At 43.9% G+C, this 20,554-nt stretch overlaps 1 protein-coding gene across 1 annotated transcript in view; it reads left to right on the top strand.

Annotated features, from left to right (window-relative positions):
- Window positions 1-330: 330 nt before the first annotated feature.
- Window positions 331-20,554, top strand: part of LOC109908646 (retinoic acid receptor beta-like) — a 94,825-nt gene continuing 74,601 nt past the window's right edge. The window contains exons 1-2 of the mRNA XM_031793185.1: window positions 331-909; window positions 3,325-3,519. Coding sequence (XP_031649045.1) covers window positions 331-909; window positions 3,325-3,519 — 774 coding nt within the window. The remainder of the gene's footprint in view (window positions 910-3,324; window positions 3,520-20,554) is intronic.

Here is a 20,554-nt window from a genome sequence, read left to right as displayed (position 1 = left end):
AGTTACACACACACACACACACACACACACACACACACACACACACCACCAAAGGCAGGGAAATGCATCTGCCTTTATGTGCTCCATCTGTCTGCAGGTAGCCACACTTCCAGAACCAACCATGAGTTTCAAATGGGCCGCGCCGGGCAGAAGTGTGTTGTTTGTGTGTGTGTGTGTCTACTGCTCTCCCTCTTTCCCATGTGTAATGATCCAATGCATTGGAAACACTCTGAAGGTCTATTCTATCAGTTCCAATGTGTTGTATTCTACACAACATGTAGTAGCATCTGTAGTGTTCAGTACTGTATCAGCTGGGAGGACATTTCTATCATGGTCATTGTGCCACAGCTCACTGATGTGAACACGCCACAGCTCCCTGATGTGAACACGCCACAGCTCACTGATGTGAACACGCCACAGCTCCCTGATGTGAACACGCCACAGCTCCCTGATGTGAACACGCCACAGCTCACTGATGTGAACACGCCACAGCTCACTGATGTGAACACGCCACAGCTCACTGATGTGAACACGCCACAGCTCCCTGATGTGAACACGCCACAGCTCCCTGATGTGAACACGCCACAGCTCCCTGATGTGAACACGCCACAGCTCCCTGATGTGAACACGCCACAGCTCCCTGATGTGAACACGCCACAGATCCCTGATGTGAACACGCCACAGCTCACTGATGTGAACACGCCACAGCTCACTGATGTGAACACGCCACAGCTCCCTGATGTGAACACGCCACAGCTCACTGATGTGAACACGCCACAGCTCCCTGATGTGAACACGCCACAGCTCCCTGATGTGAACACGCCACAGATCCCTGATGTGAACACGCCACAGCTCACTGATGTGAACACGCCACAGATCCCTGATGTGAACACGCCACAGCTCACTGATGTGAACACGCCACAACTTGTTTTACATATTACATGTCATATTCCATGTGATACATGTCCCTTGATGTCGCAATCCACACACACACACACGCACGCACACACACACACATACATGCCTTTACATATTACATCTGATACAACATATGATACAGGTCCCCCCACTGTCTCTGGCCCTGCACGGCTTGTCTCTCTCCCTCATGTTACATATTAAAGTGGTGGATCGTATCTCCCTCTCTGTGACAGTGTGTGTGTATGTGTGTGTGTAATCTGTAGTCTGCGGCTTCAGACGACACACTGCATTTTGTAGGCTATAGTGAGCTAGTTCACACACACACACACACACACACACACACACACACACACACACACACACACACACACACACACACACACACACACACAGCTAGCTGACCTGACTTAAATTAAAACAGATATCTTTCTGTCCTGGTTAATTATACCAGGTTCCAGGAAGAGGGTGTTTGTAAGTCAGAGAGAGAAAAATGTTTTTACCCTTTTTCTCCACAATCTTGTGATATCCAATTGGTAGTTACAGTCTTGTCTCATCGCTGCAACTCCTGTATGAACTCGGGAGAGGCGAAGGTCGAAAGCCGTGCGTCCTCCAAAACACAACCCAACCAAACCGCACTGCCCACTTAACCCAGAAACCAGCCGCACCAATGTATCGGAGGAAACACCGTACAGCTGGCGACCGTGTCAGCGTGCACTGCACCTGGCCCGCCACATGAGTCACTAGTGCGCAATGGGACAAGGACATCCCTGCCAGCCAAACACTCCCATAACCAGGACGACGCTGAGCCAATTGTGTGCCGCCCCATGGGTCTCCCGGTCGCAGCCGGCTGCAACAGAGCCTGGATTCGAACCCAGAATCTCTAGTGGCACAGCTAGCACGCCGATGCAGTGCCTTAGACCACTGCACCACTCGGGAGGCCTGAGAGAGAGAACATTAATGCAAGTTGACTGTTTTAATTGATTTACGCTCAAGTGATTTAATGACTATTTGGACTAACATAAAGTCAGTGAACAAGCACTATTGAAATCCTAAAGATCCATCAGCGATGTGTGCCTAGTACGATATTGATTACTATCAGCATCAAACTGCATACAGATGATAGCAAAGTGACTCACTCCAACTGACTAGCCAGTTGCACTAGTTTCTGTTTGCTTTGGGATTTGATTGACAAATAACACGTCTGTTTGATTCACCAGAGGGGAAGCAAAGGTCACTGTGAATCATGCAGTAGCACTAATATTCACCATCATGGCAGTTCTACTCACACTGTCCTTTAATACCACAAAGAGATTGGCAATATACTGTAACGGTTAAACAAACACACAGAAACACACACACACACACACACACACACACATACACACACAATGAGTCAATTTGACCCATTTTTGACCAATCTACTGTAATGTGTCAAATTGACCCAGGACACCTTTTTGAACATAATACAAGGGTAAGTTGAACCTCAGGGGAATTCTGCATGGGGTCAAGGGTCACGAACAGATCACGGGGTTCCTCTCTAATAGATGTATAATTGAGCTTGAGCTGATGAAGTATGGAATAATGTAATCTAATCAACCAACCAACAGTACTCTGATCTGCTCTGCTCTGCTCTATGTAGATAGATCTATAGATGGGCAGGCCCTGGACAAGCCACATATATTCCTGAGTAGGGTTGCAGAATTCTGGGAATTTTCAATACGTTTTCTGATTTTCTCTAAATCCCAGTTGGAGGATTCCCAGAAACGGGGAGGAATAAGCAGGAAATCCGAATTCATCCACCCAGGATTTCTGGAAAACCAGGGAATTTATTGAATGTTTTGCAACCCTACTCCAGAGCTATATGGGAGCAAGGCGCTGGATAAATTGGTTGCTGGTAGGCTATAACATGATGTCATCACAGCCTATTTCCACTCTAATATATAAAAAAAAATGTATCAACCTTTTAACCTTTGTGTTTAAACTCAGTCAAGCCACAGGTGGACTTTTCAAAACCTATTAGAAAGAAACCCACTGGCAAGAAACCCACCCACTCTGAATGACCACTGTATCAGTCAGTCCAAATATGTAGTTCTGAGAACTCATTCCAGGGTTCTGGAGGTTCTATATCAACTCATTAAATATCACAATGTTATGTTTCCGTTCCAATAACATCAAAATAGAAATAAAGTGGCCACTCAGACCCACTGTTGGATGAGTATGTGGACATAGTAATTGTATGCCAAAGATTTGCAACTGTCTGCCCTGATTTCAGTTCATTCAGTACCTTTAGTTCACTCACTCAGGAAATGAGTTTTGAATGGCCTGTCATTACCACGTATCCTGTCCCATACTAAAACCTGAATCATCTTCTTCATTACGCAATTTTTCTTCCAATTGGGAATAAAGAACTACTACATCTTCTTCATCATCTTCTTCTGTTGTGTCTCTGTAGCCATCGAGACCCAGAGCACCAGTTCTGAGGAGCTGGTCCCAAGTCCCCCGTCCCCCCTGCCCCCGCCCCGTGTCTACAAGCCCTGCTTCGTGTGCCAGGACAAGTCCTCGGGGTACCACTATGGTGTCAGCGCCTGCGAGGGCTGCAAGGTAAGACATACACACCAAAACCAGCAACATTCACACCAAAACCAGCAACGTTCACACCAAAACCAGCAACATTCACACCAAGACCAGCAACATACACACCAAAACCAGCAACATTCACACCAAAACCAGCAACATTCACACCAAAACCAGCAACATACACACCAAAACCAGCAATATACACACCAAAACCATCTACATACACACCAAAACCAGCAACATATACACCAAAGCCATCAACATACACACCAAAACCATCAACGTACACACCAAAACCAGCAACATTCACACCACAACCAGCAGACCTCTCGAGCCAGATGTTTTCCTCACAACTTGACCTAACCAGAAATGAAGGTCACTTTGTGAGGAAAAACCTCTGATTGATGTTGTCCACAGTCTATCAATGCAGCTGTACCTGACTGTGCATACTGGATGTACCAGTGTACTGTACGTACAGAACATACAACCCGTTGGTTCAAACTCCAGTCCAGTGTGGTTTTGGAGGCTGCAGGAGAGAGATAATGAAGATGCGTTATCTTCATTATCTCTCTCCTGCTGCAATTGGAATGCTGGAATCTCAGGAATCCTTTGGAGTTTAGGGCTGGGGGGAGGAGGGGGTGAATAAGACACTATAAGCCCCAGTGTGATCCCGTACCTACAGCCCTGTGACCTGCGAATACCACCTAGAGTCAGACATACTGCAAGTATATACAGTACCATGAAGGTATAGTTAAGCAATAAGGTCCAAGGGGGTGTGGTATATGGCCAATATACCACAGCTAAGGGCAGTTCGCATGCACGATGCGACGCGGAGTGCCTGGACACAGCCCTTAGCTGTGCTATATTGGCAATATATCACAAACCCACGAGGAGCCTTATTGCTATTGTTGCTTATTGCTGATATACGGTCTGATATACCATGGCTTTCAGCCAATCAGAATGCAGGGCTCAAACCACCCAGTTTATAACAGACCATATACCACGGGATGACAAAACATGTATTTTTACTGCTCTAATTACTTTGATAACCAGTTTATAACAGCAATAAGGCACCTCAGGCGTTTGTGGTATATCGCCAATATACCACGGCTAAGGGCTGTATCCAGGCACTACAATTTGCGTCATGCGTAAGAACAGCCCTTAGCCATGGTACAGTGCCTTGCGAAAGTATTCGGCCCCCTTGAACTTTGCGACCTTTTGCCACATTTCAGGCTTCAAACATAAAGATATAAACTGTATTTTTTTGTGAAGAATCAACAAAAAGTGGGACACAATCATGAAGTGGAACGACATTTATTGGATATTTCAAACTTTTTTAACAAATCAAAAACTGAAAAATTGGGCGTGCAAAATTATTCAGCCCCTTTACTTTCAGTGCAGCAAACTCTCTCCAGAAGTTCAGTGAGGAACTCTGAATGATCCAATGTTGACCTAAATGACTAATGATGATAAATACAATCCACCTGTGTGTAATCAAGTCTCTGTATAAATGCACCTGCACTGTGATAGTCTCAGAGGTCCGTTAAAAGCGCAGAGAGCATCATGAAGAACAAGGAACACACCAGGCAGGTCCGAGATACTGTTGTGAAGAAGTTTAAATTTGGATTTGGATACAAAAAGATTTCCCAAGCTTTAAACATCTTAAGGAGCACTGTGCAAGCGGTAATATTGAAATGGAAGGAGTATCAGACCACTGCAAATCTACCAAGACCTGGCCGTCCCTCTAAACTTTCAGCTCATACAAGGAGAAGACTGATCAGAGATGCAGCCAAGAGGCCCATGATCACTCTGGATGAACTGCAGAGATCTACAGCTGAGGTGGGAGACTCTGGCCATAGGACAACAATCAGTCGTATATTGCACAAATCTGGCCTTTATGGAAGAGTGGCAAGAAGAAAGCCATTTCTTAAAGATATCCATAAAAAGTGTCGTTTAAAGTTTGCCACAAGCCACCTGGGAGACACACCAAACATGTGGAAGAAGGTGCTCTGGTCAGATGAAACCAAAATTGAACTTTTTGGCAACAATGCAAAATGTTATGTTTGGCGTAAAAGCAACACAGCTCATCACCCTTAACACACCATCCCCACTGTCAAACATGGTGGTGGCAGCATCATGGTTTGGGCCTGCTTTTCTTCAGCAGGGACAGGGAAGATGGTTAAAATTGATGGGAAGATGGATGGAGCCAAATACAGGACCATTCTGGAAGAAAACCTGATGGAGTCTGCAAAAGACCTGAGACTGGGACGGAGATTTGTCTTCCAACAAGACAATGATCCAAAACATAAAGCAAAATCTACAATGGAATGGTTCAAAAATAAACATATCCAGGTGTTAGAATGGCCAAGTCAAAGTCCAGACCTGAATCCAATCAAGAATCTGTGGAAAGAACTGAAAACTGCTGTTCACAAATGCTCTCCATCCAACCTCACTGAGCTCGAGCTGTTTTGCAAGGAGGAATGGGAAAAAATTTCAGTCTCTCGATGTGCAAAACTGATAGAGACATACCCCAAGCGACTTACAGCTGTAATCGCAGCAAAAGGTGGCGCTACAAAGTATTAATTTAAGGGGGCTGAATAATTTTGCACGCCCAATTTTTCAGTTTTTGATTTGTTCAAAACGTTTGAAATATCCAATAAATGTCATTCCACTTCATGATTGTGTCCCACTTGTTGTTGATTCTTCACAAAAAAATACAGTTTTATATCTTTATGTTTGAAGCCTGAAATGTGGCAAAAGGTCGCAAAGTTCAAGGGGGCCGAATACTTTCGCAAGGCACTGTATATTGGCCATATACCACACATCCTCGGGTCTTATTGCTTAATTAGAACCTAGCTACAGAAATATGGGGAAGTCAATAGAAAACACTAACAAATGCATACGATCACACACACTTCAATAGAAAACACACTCACACACGTGCGCCTGCACGCACACACACCAAACATAACTATTTAATTAGGCCAAACACATTCCTTCTACTACTGCACCCTGACTGGACTGCAGATGGTATTCCTTCCTTTCTGTCTCTCTTTCTCTGCTGAGTGGCTGGTAGCAGGATGTCAAAATAGCAGAATTCATGCTAGAATAGCTTTGATTTCTGTGACATCTTTCCTCGGAAGGGATTAGAACAGGGATTATGCTTTTTCTGTGTTGTATTCCTCTCCATGGCGAGGGCATTGTTGTCATGGGGTGTGAGGGCCGAGCCCCTCCATTGGACAGAGTCAATTGAGCGTGCTCGTTCTCTCAAATCAAATCCAATCAAATGTTATTGGTCACATACACATGTTTAGCAGATGTTATTGCGCGTGTAGCGAAATGCTATGTTTCTAGCTCCAACAGTGCAGTAATATCTAACAATTTGACAAGAATACACACGATACACACAAATCTAAAGTAAATTAATGGAATTAAGAATATATAAATATTTGGATGAGCAATGTCGAAGCTGCATAGACTAAGATACAGCAGAGTAGAATAGAATACAGTATATACATATGAGATGAGTAATGCAAAATATGTCAAAATTATTAAAGTGACTAGTGTTCCATTATTCAAGTAGCCAGTGATTTCAAGTCTATGTATATAGGGCAACAGCCTCTAAGGTGCTACTGATGGCTATTTAACAGTCTGATGGCCTTGAGCTAGAAGCTGTTTTTCAGTCTCTCAATCCCAGCTTTGATGCACCTGTACTGACCTCTCCTTCTGGATGATAGCAGTGTGAACAGGCAGTAGCTTGGGTGGTTGTTGTCCTTGATGATCTTTTTGGCCTTCCTATGACATCGGGTGCTGTAGGTGTCCTGGAGGGCAGGTAGTTTGCCCACAATGATGCGTTGGGCAGACCGCACCACCCTCTAGAGAGCCCTGCGGTTGCGGGTGTTGCAGTTGCCGTACTAAATGGTGATACAGCCCAACAAGATGCTCTCAATTGTGTATCTGTAAAAGTTTGTGAGGGTTTTAGGTGCCAAACCAAATTTCTTCAGCCTTCTGAGGTTGAAGAGGTGCTTCTTCACCACACTGTCTGTGTGGGTGGACCATTTCAAATTGTCAGTGATATGTACGCCGAGGAAGCTTTCCACCTTCTCTACTGCGGTCCCGTCGATGTGGATAGGGGGGTGCACCCTCTGCTGTTTCCTGAAGTCCACGAACAGCTCCTTTGTTTTGTTAATGTTGAGTGAGAGGTTATTTTCCTGGCAACACTCTCCCAGGGCCCTCACCTCCTCCATGTAGGCTGTCTCATCATTGTTGGTAATCAGGCCTTCTACTGTTGTGTCGTCTGCAAACTTGATGTTTGAGTTGGAGGCGTGCGTGGCCACGCAGTCATGGGTGAACAGGGAGTACAGGAAGGTATTTAGCACGCACTCTTGTGGGGCCTCTGTGTTGAGGATCAGCGAAGTAGAGGTGTGTTTCCTACCTTCACCGCCTGGGGACGGCCCGTCAGGAATTCCAGGACCCAGTTGCACAGGGCTGGGTTCAGACCCAGGGCCCAGAGCTTAATGATGAGCTTGGAGGGTACACCGGTGTTGAATGCTGCTCTATAGTCAATCAACAGCATTCTTACATAGGTATTCCTTTTGACCAGATGGGATAGTCTGTTGATCTATTGGGGTGGTAAGAAAATAGTAGTGCGTCTAGGGTGTCAGGTAAGGTAGAGGTGATATGATCCTTAACTAGCGTCTCAAAGCACTTCATAATGACAGAAGTGAGTGCTACGGGGCGATAGTCATTTAGTTCAGTTACCTTTGCTTTCTTGGGTACAGGAACAGTGGACATCTTGAAGCAAGTGGGGACAGCAGACTGGGATAGGGAGAAATTGAATATGTCCGTAAACACTCCAGCCCACTGATCTGCACATGCTCTGAGGACGTGGGAGGAGAAAAATGGAGTCGTGATCAGATTTGCCGAAGGGTGGGGAAGAGGCTTGTAGGCATTTCGAAAAGTTGAGGAGCAATGTTTTTCCAGAATGAGTACTACAGTCAATGTGTTGGTAGAACTTCTGTTAAAATCCCTAGCTACAATAAATGCTCCCTTAGGATATGTGGTTTCCAGTTTGCATAAAGTCCAGTGTAGATCTTTGAAGGCCATCGTGATATTGGCTTGAGGGGGAATATACACGGCTGTGACTATAACCGAAGATAATTCTATTGGGTGGTAAAACGGTTGGCATTTGATCGTGGTATTCTAGGTCAGGTGAACAAAAGGACTTCTGTATGTTATCACAATCACACCAAGAGTATTTAATCATGAAACATACACCCCACCTTTCTTCTTCCCAGAGAGTTCTTTATTCCTGTATGGGTGAAATACTGAGAACCCAACTGGCTGTATGGACGGGGACAGTATATCCCGAGAGAGCCATGTTCCCATGAAACAGAGTATGTTACAATCCCTGATGTCTTTCTGAAAGGAGATCCTCGCCATGAGCTCATCTATTTTATTATCCAGAGACTGAACATTAGCGTGTAATATACTCAGAAGCTGTGTATGGTGTGCACGTCTCCTGAGTCAGACTAGAAGTCTTCACCGAATACCTCTTTTCCGCCGGTGGTGTTTTGGACTGGTCCAAAACAAAGGATCCAATTCGGGAAAGTTGTATTCCTGGTCGTGATGCTGGTGAGTTACCGCCTCGCTCTGCTATAATCAAATGTTATTTCCGGCTGTATGTAATAACACAAAAACATTTCTGGCCCCGTAATGTAAGAAATAACATGTAAAAAAAAAAATACTGCAAAGTTGCTTAGGAGCTAGAAGCAGAGCTGCCATATCTATCGGTGCCATGTCCATCTCAATGTGTCTACTCTGGTTTAATAAAGGATACAAAATATACATGCCTGTTGAATTCCCCTTGAAAATAAATGCCCTTAGATACACCCTTTTGTCACACTGTGCATCGGTCATTAGTCGACTACCCTGAATTAGAGGTCGACCGATTAATCGGAATGGCCGATAATTTTATTTAATCTTTATTTAACTAGGCAAGTCAGTTAAGAACACATTCTTATTTTGAATGACGGCCTAGGTTAACTGCCTTGTTCAGGGGCAGAATGACAGATTTTTACCTTGTCAGCTCAGTGATTCAATCTTGCAACCTTACGGTTAACTAGTCCAACGCTCTAACCACCTGCCTCACGAGGAGCCCGCCTGTTCCGCGAATGCAGTAAGAAGCCAAGGTAAGTTGCTAGCTAGCATTAAACTTAATCAATCATTATCACTAGTTATAACTACACATGGTTGATGATATTACTAGTTTATCCTAGCGTGTCCTGCATTGCATATAATCGATGCAGTGCGCATTCGCGAAAAAGGACTGTCATTCCTCTAACGTGTACCTAACCATAAACACTAATGCTTTTCTTAAAATCAATACACAGAAGTATATATTTTTAAACCTGCATATTTAGCTAAAAGAAATCCAGGTTAGCAGGCAATATTAACCAGGTGAAATTGTGCCACTTCTCTTACGTTCATTGCACGCAGAGTCAGGGTATATGCAACACTTTGGGCCGCCTAATTTGCCAGAATTTTACATAATTATGACATAACATTGAAGGTTGTGCAATGTAACAGGAATATTTAGACTGATGGATGCCACCCGTTAGATAAAATACAGAATGGTTCCGTATTTCACTAAAAGAATAAACGTCTTGTTTTCGAGATGATAGTTTCCGGATTCGACCATATTACTGACCTAAGGCTCGCATTTCTGTTTGTTATTATGTTAGAATTAAGTCTATGATTTGATAGAGCAGTCTGACTGAGCGATGGTAGGCACCAGCAGGCTCGTAAGCATTCATTCAAACAGCACTTTCGTGCGTTTTGCCAGCAGCTCTGCTGTTTCAAGCCTATCAACTCCCGAGATTAGGCTGGTGTAACGATGTGATGTGAAATGGCTAGCTAGTTAGCGGGGTGCGCGCTAATAGCGTTTCAAACGTCACTCGCTCTGAGACTTGGAGTAGTTGTTCCCCTTGCTCTGCATGGGTAACGCTGCTTCGAGGGTGGCTGTTGTTGTTGTGTTCCTGGTTCGAGCTCAGGGAGGAGCGATACTAAAGTTCCTATAAGAACATCCAATAGTCCTATTATTCCTATAATAACTACAACCTAAAACTTCTTACCTGGGAATATTGAAGACTCATGTTAAAAGGAACCACCAGCTTTCATATGTTCTCATGTTCTGAGCAAGGAACTGAAACGTTAGCTTTCTTACATGGCACATATTGCACTTTTACTTTCTTCTCCAACACTTTGTTTTTGCATTATTTATGTGTGGCTAAATTGATTTCATTGATATATTATATTAAGTTAAAATAAGTGTTCATTCAGTATTGTTGTAATTGTCATTATTACAAATAAATGCAAAAAATCGTCAGATTAATCGGTATCGGCCTTTTTTGTCCTCCAATAATCGGTATCGGCGGTGAAAAATCATAATCGGTCGACCTCTACCCTGAATACATATACATGTAATGAGAGAGATGAGAGAGAAACACCAGCAGAGAGAGACACAAGAAGCGAAAACAAAGACTACGACAGATCCGGGTATTTTTGAATGTTTTCAAGGCAGAACAACCTCAACTCATTTACATCATCTGACACCAGCAACGATCGCCTTTGTTTGATATCTGGAGGAAAGCTGATTTGAATTGGTAAATCAGTGAGCAGACATATGGGCTTCCATAAGTACATGCATATGCAGTAGTAGTGGTGCGCTAGGGGGGTTACTTGTTATGGGTATTCGGTGAAAGTCAAGACGTCTCAAACCAAAGGCAGCCTCCTCTACTGTTCAGAAGTGACAGTTGTGTCCTACACCTTTGTGACATCACCCCTCTGGGGGTTCTGAAACTGTTCCCACAGAGAGCGATAAGGACCAACTCAACACAGCACACAGCATTGAACCAGACCTGGGTCAAATACCTTTGAGTACTTGAAACACTGAAACTTGAAACAAAAACAAAAAAACTTCAAACCACACATTTTCTTAGAGTTTGCACTTTGGGGAACTATTCTGATGGTTCCATAGTGGGGAAACCAGATAAAGAGTAACTTTAAGTATTTGAAAGTGTACCAGTCAATAGTTTGGACACACCTACTCATTACAGGTTTTTTCCTTATTTTGACTATTTTCTACATTGTAGAATAACAGTGAAGACATCAAAACTATGAAATAACACTTATGGAATCATGTAGTAACCAAAAAAGTGTTAAACAAATCCAAATATATTTTAGATTTTAGATTCTTCAAAGTAGCTTGATTACAGCTTTGCACACGCATTCTCTAAACTAGCTTCACCTGGAATGCTTTTCTTGAAGGAGTTCCCACATATGCTGAGCACTTGTTGGCAGCTTTTCCTTCACTCAGCTGTCCAACTCATCCCAAAACATCTCAATTGAGTTGAGGTTGGGTGTTTGTGGAGGTCAAGTCAATCTGATGCAGCACTCCGTCACTCTCCTTCTTGGTCAAATAGCCCTTACACAGCCCTCACACAGCGGTGTGTTGGGTCATTGTACTGTTGAAAAAATATATATATTCCCACTAAGCACAAACCAGATGGGATGGCATATCTCTGCAGAATGCAGACAGTGTCACCAGAAAAGCACCATCACACCTTCTCCTCCATGCTTCACGGTGGGAACCACACATGCAGAGATCATCCAGCTACTTTTAAGAATCTAAAATGCGTCTCACAAAGACACGGCGGTTGGAACCAAAAATCTCAAATTTGAACTCATCAGACCAAAGGATAGGATTCTACCGGTCTAATGTCCATAGCCCAAGCAAGTCTCTTCTTCTTATTGGTGTCCTTTAGTAGTGGTTTATTTGCAGCAATTTTACCATGAAGGCCTGATTCACGCAGTCTCCTCTGAAAAGTTGATGTTGAGATGTGTCTGTTACTTGAACTCTGTGAAGCATTTATTTGGGCTGCAATTTCTGAGGCTGGTAACTCAAATGAACTTATCCTCTGCAGCAGAGGTAACTCTGGGTCTTCCTTTCCTGTGGCGGTCCTCATGAGAGCCAGTTTCATCATAGTGCTTGATGGTTTTTGCGACTGCACTTGAAGAAACATTAAAAGTTCTTGAAATTTCTCGTATTGACTGACCATTTCTTAAAGTAATGATGGACTGTCTTTTCTCTTTGCTTATTTGAGCTGTTCTTGCCATAATATGGACTTGGTCTTTTACTAAATAGGGCTGTCTTCTGTGTACCGCCCCTACCTTGTCACAACACAACTGATTGTCTCAAACGCATTAAGAAGGAAAGAAATTCCACAAATTAACTTTTACCAAGGCACACCTGTTAATTGAAATGCAATCCAGGTGATTACCTCATGAAGCTGATTGAGAGAATGCCAAGAGTGAGCAAAGCTGTCATCAAGGCCAAGGGTGGCTTCTTTGAAGAATCTAAAATGTTTTACACTTTTTGGCTACTACATGATTCTATATGTGTTATTTCATAGTTTTGATGTCTTCACTATTATTCTACAATGTAGAAACAAATAAGAAAAACCCTGGAATGAGTAGTTGTGTCCAAACTTTTGACTGGTACGGTAGGTATTTTACTTATACCTGTAGAGCACAAACTTTAGGCCATAATCAACATAGTGTAGCAGAGTTCCCAAGTCCAATAGACCGTTCTGAAGTCCCAGGACCTCTTTCGCCTACAAACCCATTCATAAAAATCATATTGTCTGCTCTCTGTCAATAGAACAGATTGATTCACTGCCTCTGAGAAAAGAAGAATAACCTGTAGTTAAGAGAAGAAGAACAGAATAATAGACTATAAGGCTTAGATACATAGAGAAAGCTTTACTTTGTGGCCCAAATGTAGTTCAGTGTACAGCGCAGGAGGCTGGTGGTGTACAGTAAGGATAACAACAACAAAACACTTTTCAATCTAGAAGGACATCACATAACATGTGGTAGAGAACCACAATCCCGTCATCTCTGGCCACAATTTAGGATATTGGCTTTTGTGAATGTCCATGACAACGACTATAGATTTTTAAAGTAGACTCAAGTATCTCTATGGCTATAAAAAAACGACTGCTTTTATAGGTTTGACCTTGTCCGCATCTTCGTTTTGGGCTGTCTGAAAAGCTTCCAGCTTCATTTAAAAAGGATAGGTAATCTTTGTCTGTTCAGTGTATAGTGCAAGCATGATTGAATTACAAAGTTCACAGAGCATTCTATCCTTGTGATAAAATCTTTCAAGTTCTGCGACTCAACTAGTGAGTCTGCATGTCTACAGTAGAGGTCTCAAATAAATAATGAAACATGTTCAATTTGGTTTAAATAATGCAGAAACAAAGTGTTGGAGAAGAAAGTAAAAGTGCAATATGTGCCATGTAAAAAAGGCTAACGTTTAAGTGCCTTGCTCAGAACATGAGAACATATGAAAGCTGGTGGTTCCTTTTAACATGAGGCCTCAATATTCCCAGGTAAGAAGTTTTAGGTTGTAGTTGTTATAGGAATTATAGGACTATTTCTCTCTATACCATTTGTATTTCATTAACCTTTGACTATTGTTTGTTCTTATAGGCACTTTAGTATTGCCAGTGTAGTATAGCTTCCGTCCCTCTTCTCGCCCCTACCTGGGCTCGAACCAGGAACACAACGACAACAGCCATCCTCGAAGTATCGTTACCCATCGCTCCACAAAAGCCGCGGCCTTTGCAGTGCAAGGGGAAGAACTACTCCATGTCTCAGAGCAAGTGATGTCACCGATTGAAACACTATTAGTGCGCACCCCGCTAACTAGCTAGCCATTTCACATCGGTTACACCAGCCTAACCTCGGGAGTTGATAGGCTTGAAGTCATAAACAGATCAATGCTTGAAGCACAGCAAAGAGCTGCTGGGAAAACGCATCAAAGTGCTGTTTGAATGAATGCGTACAAGCCTGCTGCTGCCTACCATCGCTCAGTCAGACTGCTCTATCAAATATCAAATCATAGACTTAATTATAACACACAGAAATACGAGCCTTTTGGTCATTAATATGGTCGAATCTGGAAACTATCATTTCGAAAACAAAACATTTATTCTTTCATTGAAATACGGATGTAATGGCTGATTTCCTCCTCTTCGTCTGAAGATGTGTAGCAGGGATCGGACCAAGATGCGGCGTGGTAAGTGTTCATGATGTTTATTTTAAAGACATAAACTGAAAACTAAAATACAAAAACAATAAACGTGAACAAACCGAAACAGTACCGTGTGGCGACAAACACAGACACGGAAACAAACACCCACACACCAACATCCTTGTGAAACCCAGGCTACCTAAATATGGTTCTCAATCAGGGACAACGATAAACAGATGCCTCTGATTGAGGACCATATCAGGCCAAACATAGAAATAGAAAAACATAGAAAAACAGACATAGACTGCCCACCCCAACTCACGCCTGACCATACTAAATAAAGACAAAACAAAGGTCCCGTACGGGCTCGGGAGAGACGAAGGTTGAGAGCCATGCGTCCTCCGAAACACAACCCAACCATGGATGCGCGCTTCTTAACACAGCGCACATCCAACCCAGAAGCCAGCTGCACCAATGTGTCACCACCTAGCGACCTGGTTAGCGTGCACTGCGCCCAGCACTCCACAGGAGTCGCTAGTGTGCGATGAGACAAGGATGTCCATACCCGGCCAAACCCTCCCTATACCAGACAACGCTAGGCCAATTGTGCGACGCCCCATGGACCTCCCGGTCACGTCCGGCTGTGACAGAGCCTGTGCTCGAACCCAGGCACTGCGATGCAGTGCCTTAGACCACTGCGCCACCCGGAAGCCCTCATGGCTATAATTTAACATATTTGCCACTAGAAAGGTATTAATTTGCCAGTAGAAATGTGATAGCATCCACTGAAGTAGCTAGCAAGTTTACTAGCTAGCAAGAAAGCTACAGTAGTTGCCTTGGTAACCAAATAAACAAACTTGCTACTGTAGCTTAGCTAACCAATCCTAGCTTGATTTTTATGAAAATGTGTTTAAACAATGCCAATAATGTTGTCATTTCTATTGCTTTCAAAAGCAGCTCAAAAATAGAACATGTAAGAATGGACTTCATAGCCATTGAATTATACCTTGCAATTATACCCTGCGTTATATGGAATTATACAATGGGTGGGTCTAATCCTGAATGCTGATTGGTTAAAACCGCATTCCAGCCGGTGTCTATTCCACAAGTTACCACCGGCTAAATCTATGACGTTAAAATCCCTATTTACTCTGTGCAATCCACTGTCTCATCAGCCCGTCTCAGGCCTAACAACACCCGTGCCAATATATCCTCCAAACACCGGGCTTTGAGGGCATTATCACTTAAATAATGCACGCTCTAGAATGCCCTTAAAGCCAATCAGAAACAAGTATTCAACAATGCCAGGGTATCATGTGTTCTAATTATATTTCTATGAGGTAAGGATTATATCACTTAACCCCACTTAATAACATGTCTAGAATGTTCACTCCAATGTTCTGCCCCAACATTCTGATTCAGTGTTCCGCCACAGGGATGGAACATTTTAACATGTTGCCATATCTGACAGTTCCTTGGCAGGGATGTGAATTGGTTTGGAATTAACCCTTTTCCTCTCTGTTCCGGTCTTTTCTTTTTTTTGTTCCGTAGCATTCTGCATAACAGGATTGGTTTGATTGAACCAGTTTGATGAGCAGAGAGATGTAGAGCAGTAGTTTTCAACCTGTGGTCTGTGAGGGGTACTGCAGGTAGTCTGCAAATTTGTATTTTTTGTATGATTTTGGGGGTATGAAGGGTATTATAAGCAATTTTACGTTACTTTTCACAATACAAATTGTTAATACTAATATTAACAATAGGCTTTTACATTCAGTGATCAAATGTACTCTAAATTTGACCACCAAGATATTTAATGTTCAACATTTCTGTGATTCCGGGATGGTGGTCTTCGAGACCTTTTGACGGTAATTTGGTGGTGCCCAGAACAGACGATTGGGAACCGCTGAGTTAGAGGTAGACAACATACACTCTGGATGACACACACGCATGCACTCACACACAGACAGTGTGCTGCTCCAGTCTCCCCTGGTCTCCCAGGGTCCAGCTTGTCCTCTATGTGTTTTAATGACTTTATTTACCTCCAGCTGTCTGATGGTAATGTCAGGGAATGATCTAAAGACAGTTCACTTCAGAGGGAGTGGGAGAGGGGAGAGAGGGGAGGGGTGAGTGGGAGAGGAGAGAGAGGGGGGGGGGGAGAGGGAGAGAGGAGTGGGAGAGGGGAGAGAGAGGGGGGGGAGTGGGAGAGGGGAGAGAGAGTGGGGGAGTGGGAGAGGAGAGAGGGGGGGGGGAGAGACGAGTGGGAGAGAGAGAGATAGAGAGGGGAGAGAGAGGGGGGGAGTGGGAGAGGAGAGAGAGAGGGGGGGGGGAGTGGGAGAGGAGTGGGAGAGGGGAGAGAGAGGGGGGGGGGGGGGAGGGAGAGAGGAGTGGGAGAGGGGAGAGAGAGGGGGGGGAGTGGGAGAGGGGAGAGAGAGGGGGGGGAGTGGTAGAGGAGAGAGAGAGGGGAGAGGGAGCGAAAGAGACAGGAGGGCAGAGCAAAGGAAGGGAAAGAGGGGAGAGAGGACATGGAGCTGTGTCGTCCTCAGTCTAAACTACCCTCAGAGCAGGACAGAAGCTGCTAACACACACACACACACTCACACACACACACACACACACACACACACACACACACATACATACAAACACACGCAAACGTAAACACACATATGTTCAGATACACACACACACTGCTAACACACAGTCCGTAATGTGATTTGTCAACGTTCTACAACATGAAAGTGCTTCATTTCTAATAGAGGCAGAAATCAAAAGCAGGAGGTCAATGTGGCTCAGCACACAGAGAAAATTGATCTGATTATGTTAAAGGATGCCATTTTCTCTTCCTTTTTCTCTTTTGTTAGTGGATTATTATGTGTTACTTCAAGTGTACTTTAAGTCGATTATCTGCCTGCCTGTCTTTGTCTAGGTGTGTGTGTGTGTGTGTGTGTGTGTGTGTGTGTGTGTGTGTGTGTGTGTGTGTGTGTGTGTGTGTGTGTGTGTGTGTGTGTGTGTGTGTGTGTGTGTGTGTGTGTGTGTGTGTGTGTGTGTGTGTGTGTGTGTGTGTGTGTGTGTGTGTGTGTGTGTGTGTTGGAAGGTTTGAAGAATAATCTATTGAAATGAAGTGTGTGATTTGATACATACTGGAGTAGAAATGTTTCCTTTTCTACTGAGAAGTGAGATTTGATTCTGCAGACTGTATTTCCTTGGTTTATTTGAATAACTTGTGAATGATTTACCTGTTGGATTTACATAGGAGTTTTAGATTAGTTCATTGTTTGACAATGCTTTCAACTAAACTGAAATACAAAAAAAACACAAAAAGGTAGCTTGTGTAATGTATCAAAGGAAGAGTATAAAGTAATGAGATGAAATGCATGTAACTAGTCTTTCAATCACTGTACGCAAATGTCTAAATGTAATCCTCATCTAAATTCTTTGGTCAATTTTCCCTTCACAAATACAGATATAGTGTTTTCATTTGACATAGTGGTGTCATAGCAAATGAATCCTGCAGCAGCAGAATTGGAACGTTTAGTTCATAATGTTGCTTCGTCGGTGTTTAGGATATTATATAAGCTGAGTGAAATACTGTTCATTTAATCGTGTGTTAGTGCAGGTTTTCTGTGGATTTATGTAAATCACGAAGCTCATCTGCATTTCCTGCAGTGCAGGAAAATAATTCTCAGCAACTAAAGATCCTACATCTTTACATTATTCACAATCTCACTGCTGTGTTCCTGCGAATATAATGACAGTCTTCCAGTGTACAACTCATCAGGCCTGTTAACATGCATCCTGTGTCTGAAATATAGTCAGACAGGAGTTGCCTCCGGCCTCTGTCTCTGCCTAGGGGAGATGAGAACACAACACTACTGTCTGACTGTCAGAGAGTTGGAGAACAGTTCAAAAGACACTCCACTACGTTGGTATTCTTGAATACTCCACAATCAATCACACACACACACACACACGCATTCACACAAAGGAACCCGTTTTCCTGATGTGTCTGTCTACCCCAGCTGGCAGTCATCATAGCTCCAATTCTAATAATAGTCATTACACTCAGAAACAGAGAACATGACCCAGATGAGCCTGTATGTGTGTGTGCGTGTGTGTGTGTGTGTCCATGCATGCATGCGTATGCTTTGTGTGTGTGTGTGTGCGTGTGTGTGGTATGTGTGTGTGTGTGTGTCCACGCATAAGTATGTATGGTGTGTTTGTGTGCATGTGTCCATGCACGCGTGCGTATGCTTTGTGTGTGTGCGTATGGTATGTGTGTGTGTGTGTCTGGGTTGGTTCTTCTATCCTTGTGGGGACCTAACATTTCCGTAAGTCCCCACAAGGATAGTAAAAGCAGACATTTCCTACATCCCCATGAGGACAAAGGCTCATTTAAGCTTAGTGGTTAGGTTAAGGGTTAGGGTTACAATTAGTGTTAGTGGTTAGGTTAAGGGTTAGGGTTACAATTAGGCTTAGTGTTACAATTAGGGTTAGTGTAAGGGGTTAGGTTGAGGGTTAGGAGTTAAGTATAGGGTTTGGGTTAAGGTTATGGGATGAGAAAAAATAGGATTTTGAATGAAATATTTTTTAGGTCCCCACAAGGATCGAAGAACATAACGTGTGTGTGTGATTCACTTTGTAGTTGCTTTGCTTAAAAAATAATCAGAAATATAAAAAAATCTGCATATCTGCTTGAAATTTGTTGGCTTAACGTTGACTTTCATATCAATCACGCATCAATGATAGATGCACTAAAACATGCTATGAACACAGATCTCCAGTTCTAATTCAAAACAGTACAAGGCTTTATTGAGATGTCAGCCTCTGTCTCCACTGTCCAGCCTGGTTAAGAAGCCTGCTGCTTGTCTTGAATAGGGACGGTCAGCCGATCCTGTATGTACGTCAGAAGCTTAGTGGAGCAGATTGTTACAATCTGCTGAGAGAGAAGAGAAGAATGAAGATATATGCTGGGTGCCCCCAGGCCAACGCCAAGACTGGGCCAGAAAGACAAGGGCTGAATAGGAGAGAGAGAAAGATAGAAGTGGGAGGAGGTGAGCTAGGTGGGAGAGAGAGATAGAAGGGGGAGGAGGTGAGATAGGTTGGAGAGAGAGAGAGATAGAAGGGGGAGGAGGTGAGCTAGGTTGGAGAGAGAGAGATAGAAGGGGGAGGAGGTGAGCTAGGTTGGAGAGAGAGAGAGATAGAAGGGGGAGGAGGTGAGCTAGGTTGGAGAGAGAGAGATAGAAGGGGGAGGAGGTGAGCTAAGTTGGAGAGAGAGAGATAGAAGGGGGAGGAGGTGAGCTAGGTTGGAGAGAGAGAGATAGAAGGGGGAGGAGGTGAGCTAGGTTGGAGAGAGAGAGATAGAAGGGGGAGGAGGTGAGCTAGGTTGGAGAGAGAGAGATAGAAGGGGGAGGAGGTGAGATAGGTTGGAGAGAGAGATAGAAGTGGGAGGAGGTGAGATGGGTTGGAAAGAGAGAGATAGAAGGGGGAGGAGGTGAGATAGGTTGGAGTGAGAGAGATAGAAGGGGGAGGAGGTGAGATAGGTTGGAGAGAGAAAGATAGAAGGGGGAGGAGGTGAGCTAGGTTGGAGAGAGAGAGATAGAAGTGGGAGGAGGTGAGCTAGGTTGGAGAGAGAGATAGAAGGGGGAGGAGGTGAGATAGGTTGGAGAGAGAGAGATAGAAGGGGGAGGAGGTGAGAAAGGTTGGAGTGAGAGAGATAGATGGGGGAGGAGGTGAGAAAGGTTGGAGTGAGAGAGATAGATGGGGGAGGAGGTGAGCTAGGTTGGAGAGAGAGCGATAGAAGGGGGAGGAGGTGAGATAGGTTGGAGAGAGAGAGATAGAAGGGGGAGGAGGTGAGATGGGTTGGAAAGACAGAGATAGAAGGGGGAGGAGGTGAGATAGGTTGGAGTGAGAGAGATAGAAGGGGGAGGAGGTGAGATAGGTTGGAGAGAGAAAGATAGAAGG

The sequence above is a fragment of the Oncorhynchus kisutch genome, linkage group LG17, assembly GCF_002021735.2.
Source record: "Oncorhynchus kisutch isolate 150728-3 linkage group LG17, Okis_V2, whole genome shotgun sequence".
NCBI lineage: Eukaryota > Metazoa > Chordata > Actinopteri > Salmoniformes > Salmonidae > Oncorhynchus > Oncorhynchus kisutch.
This window is presented reverse-complemented; position numbering and strand designations above follow the sequence as displayed.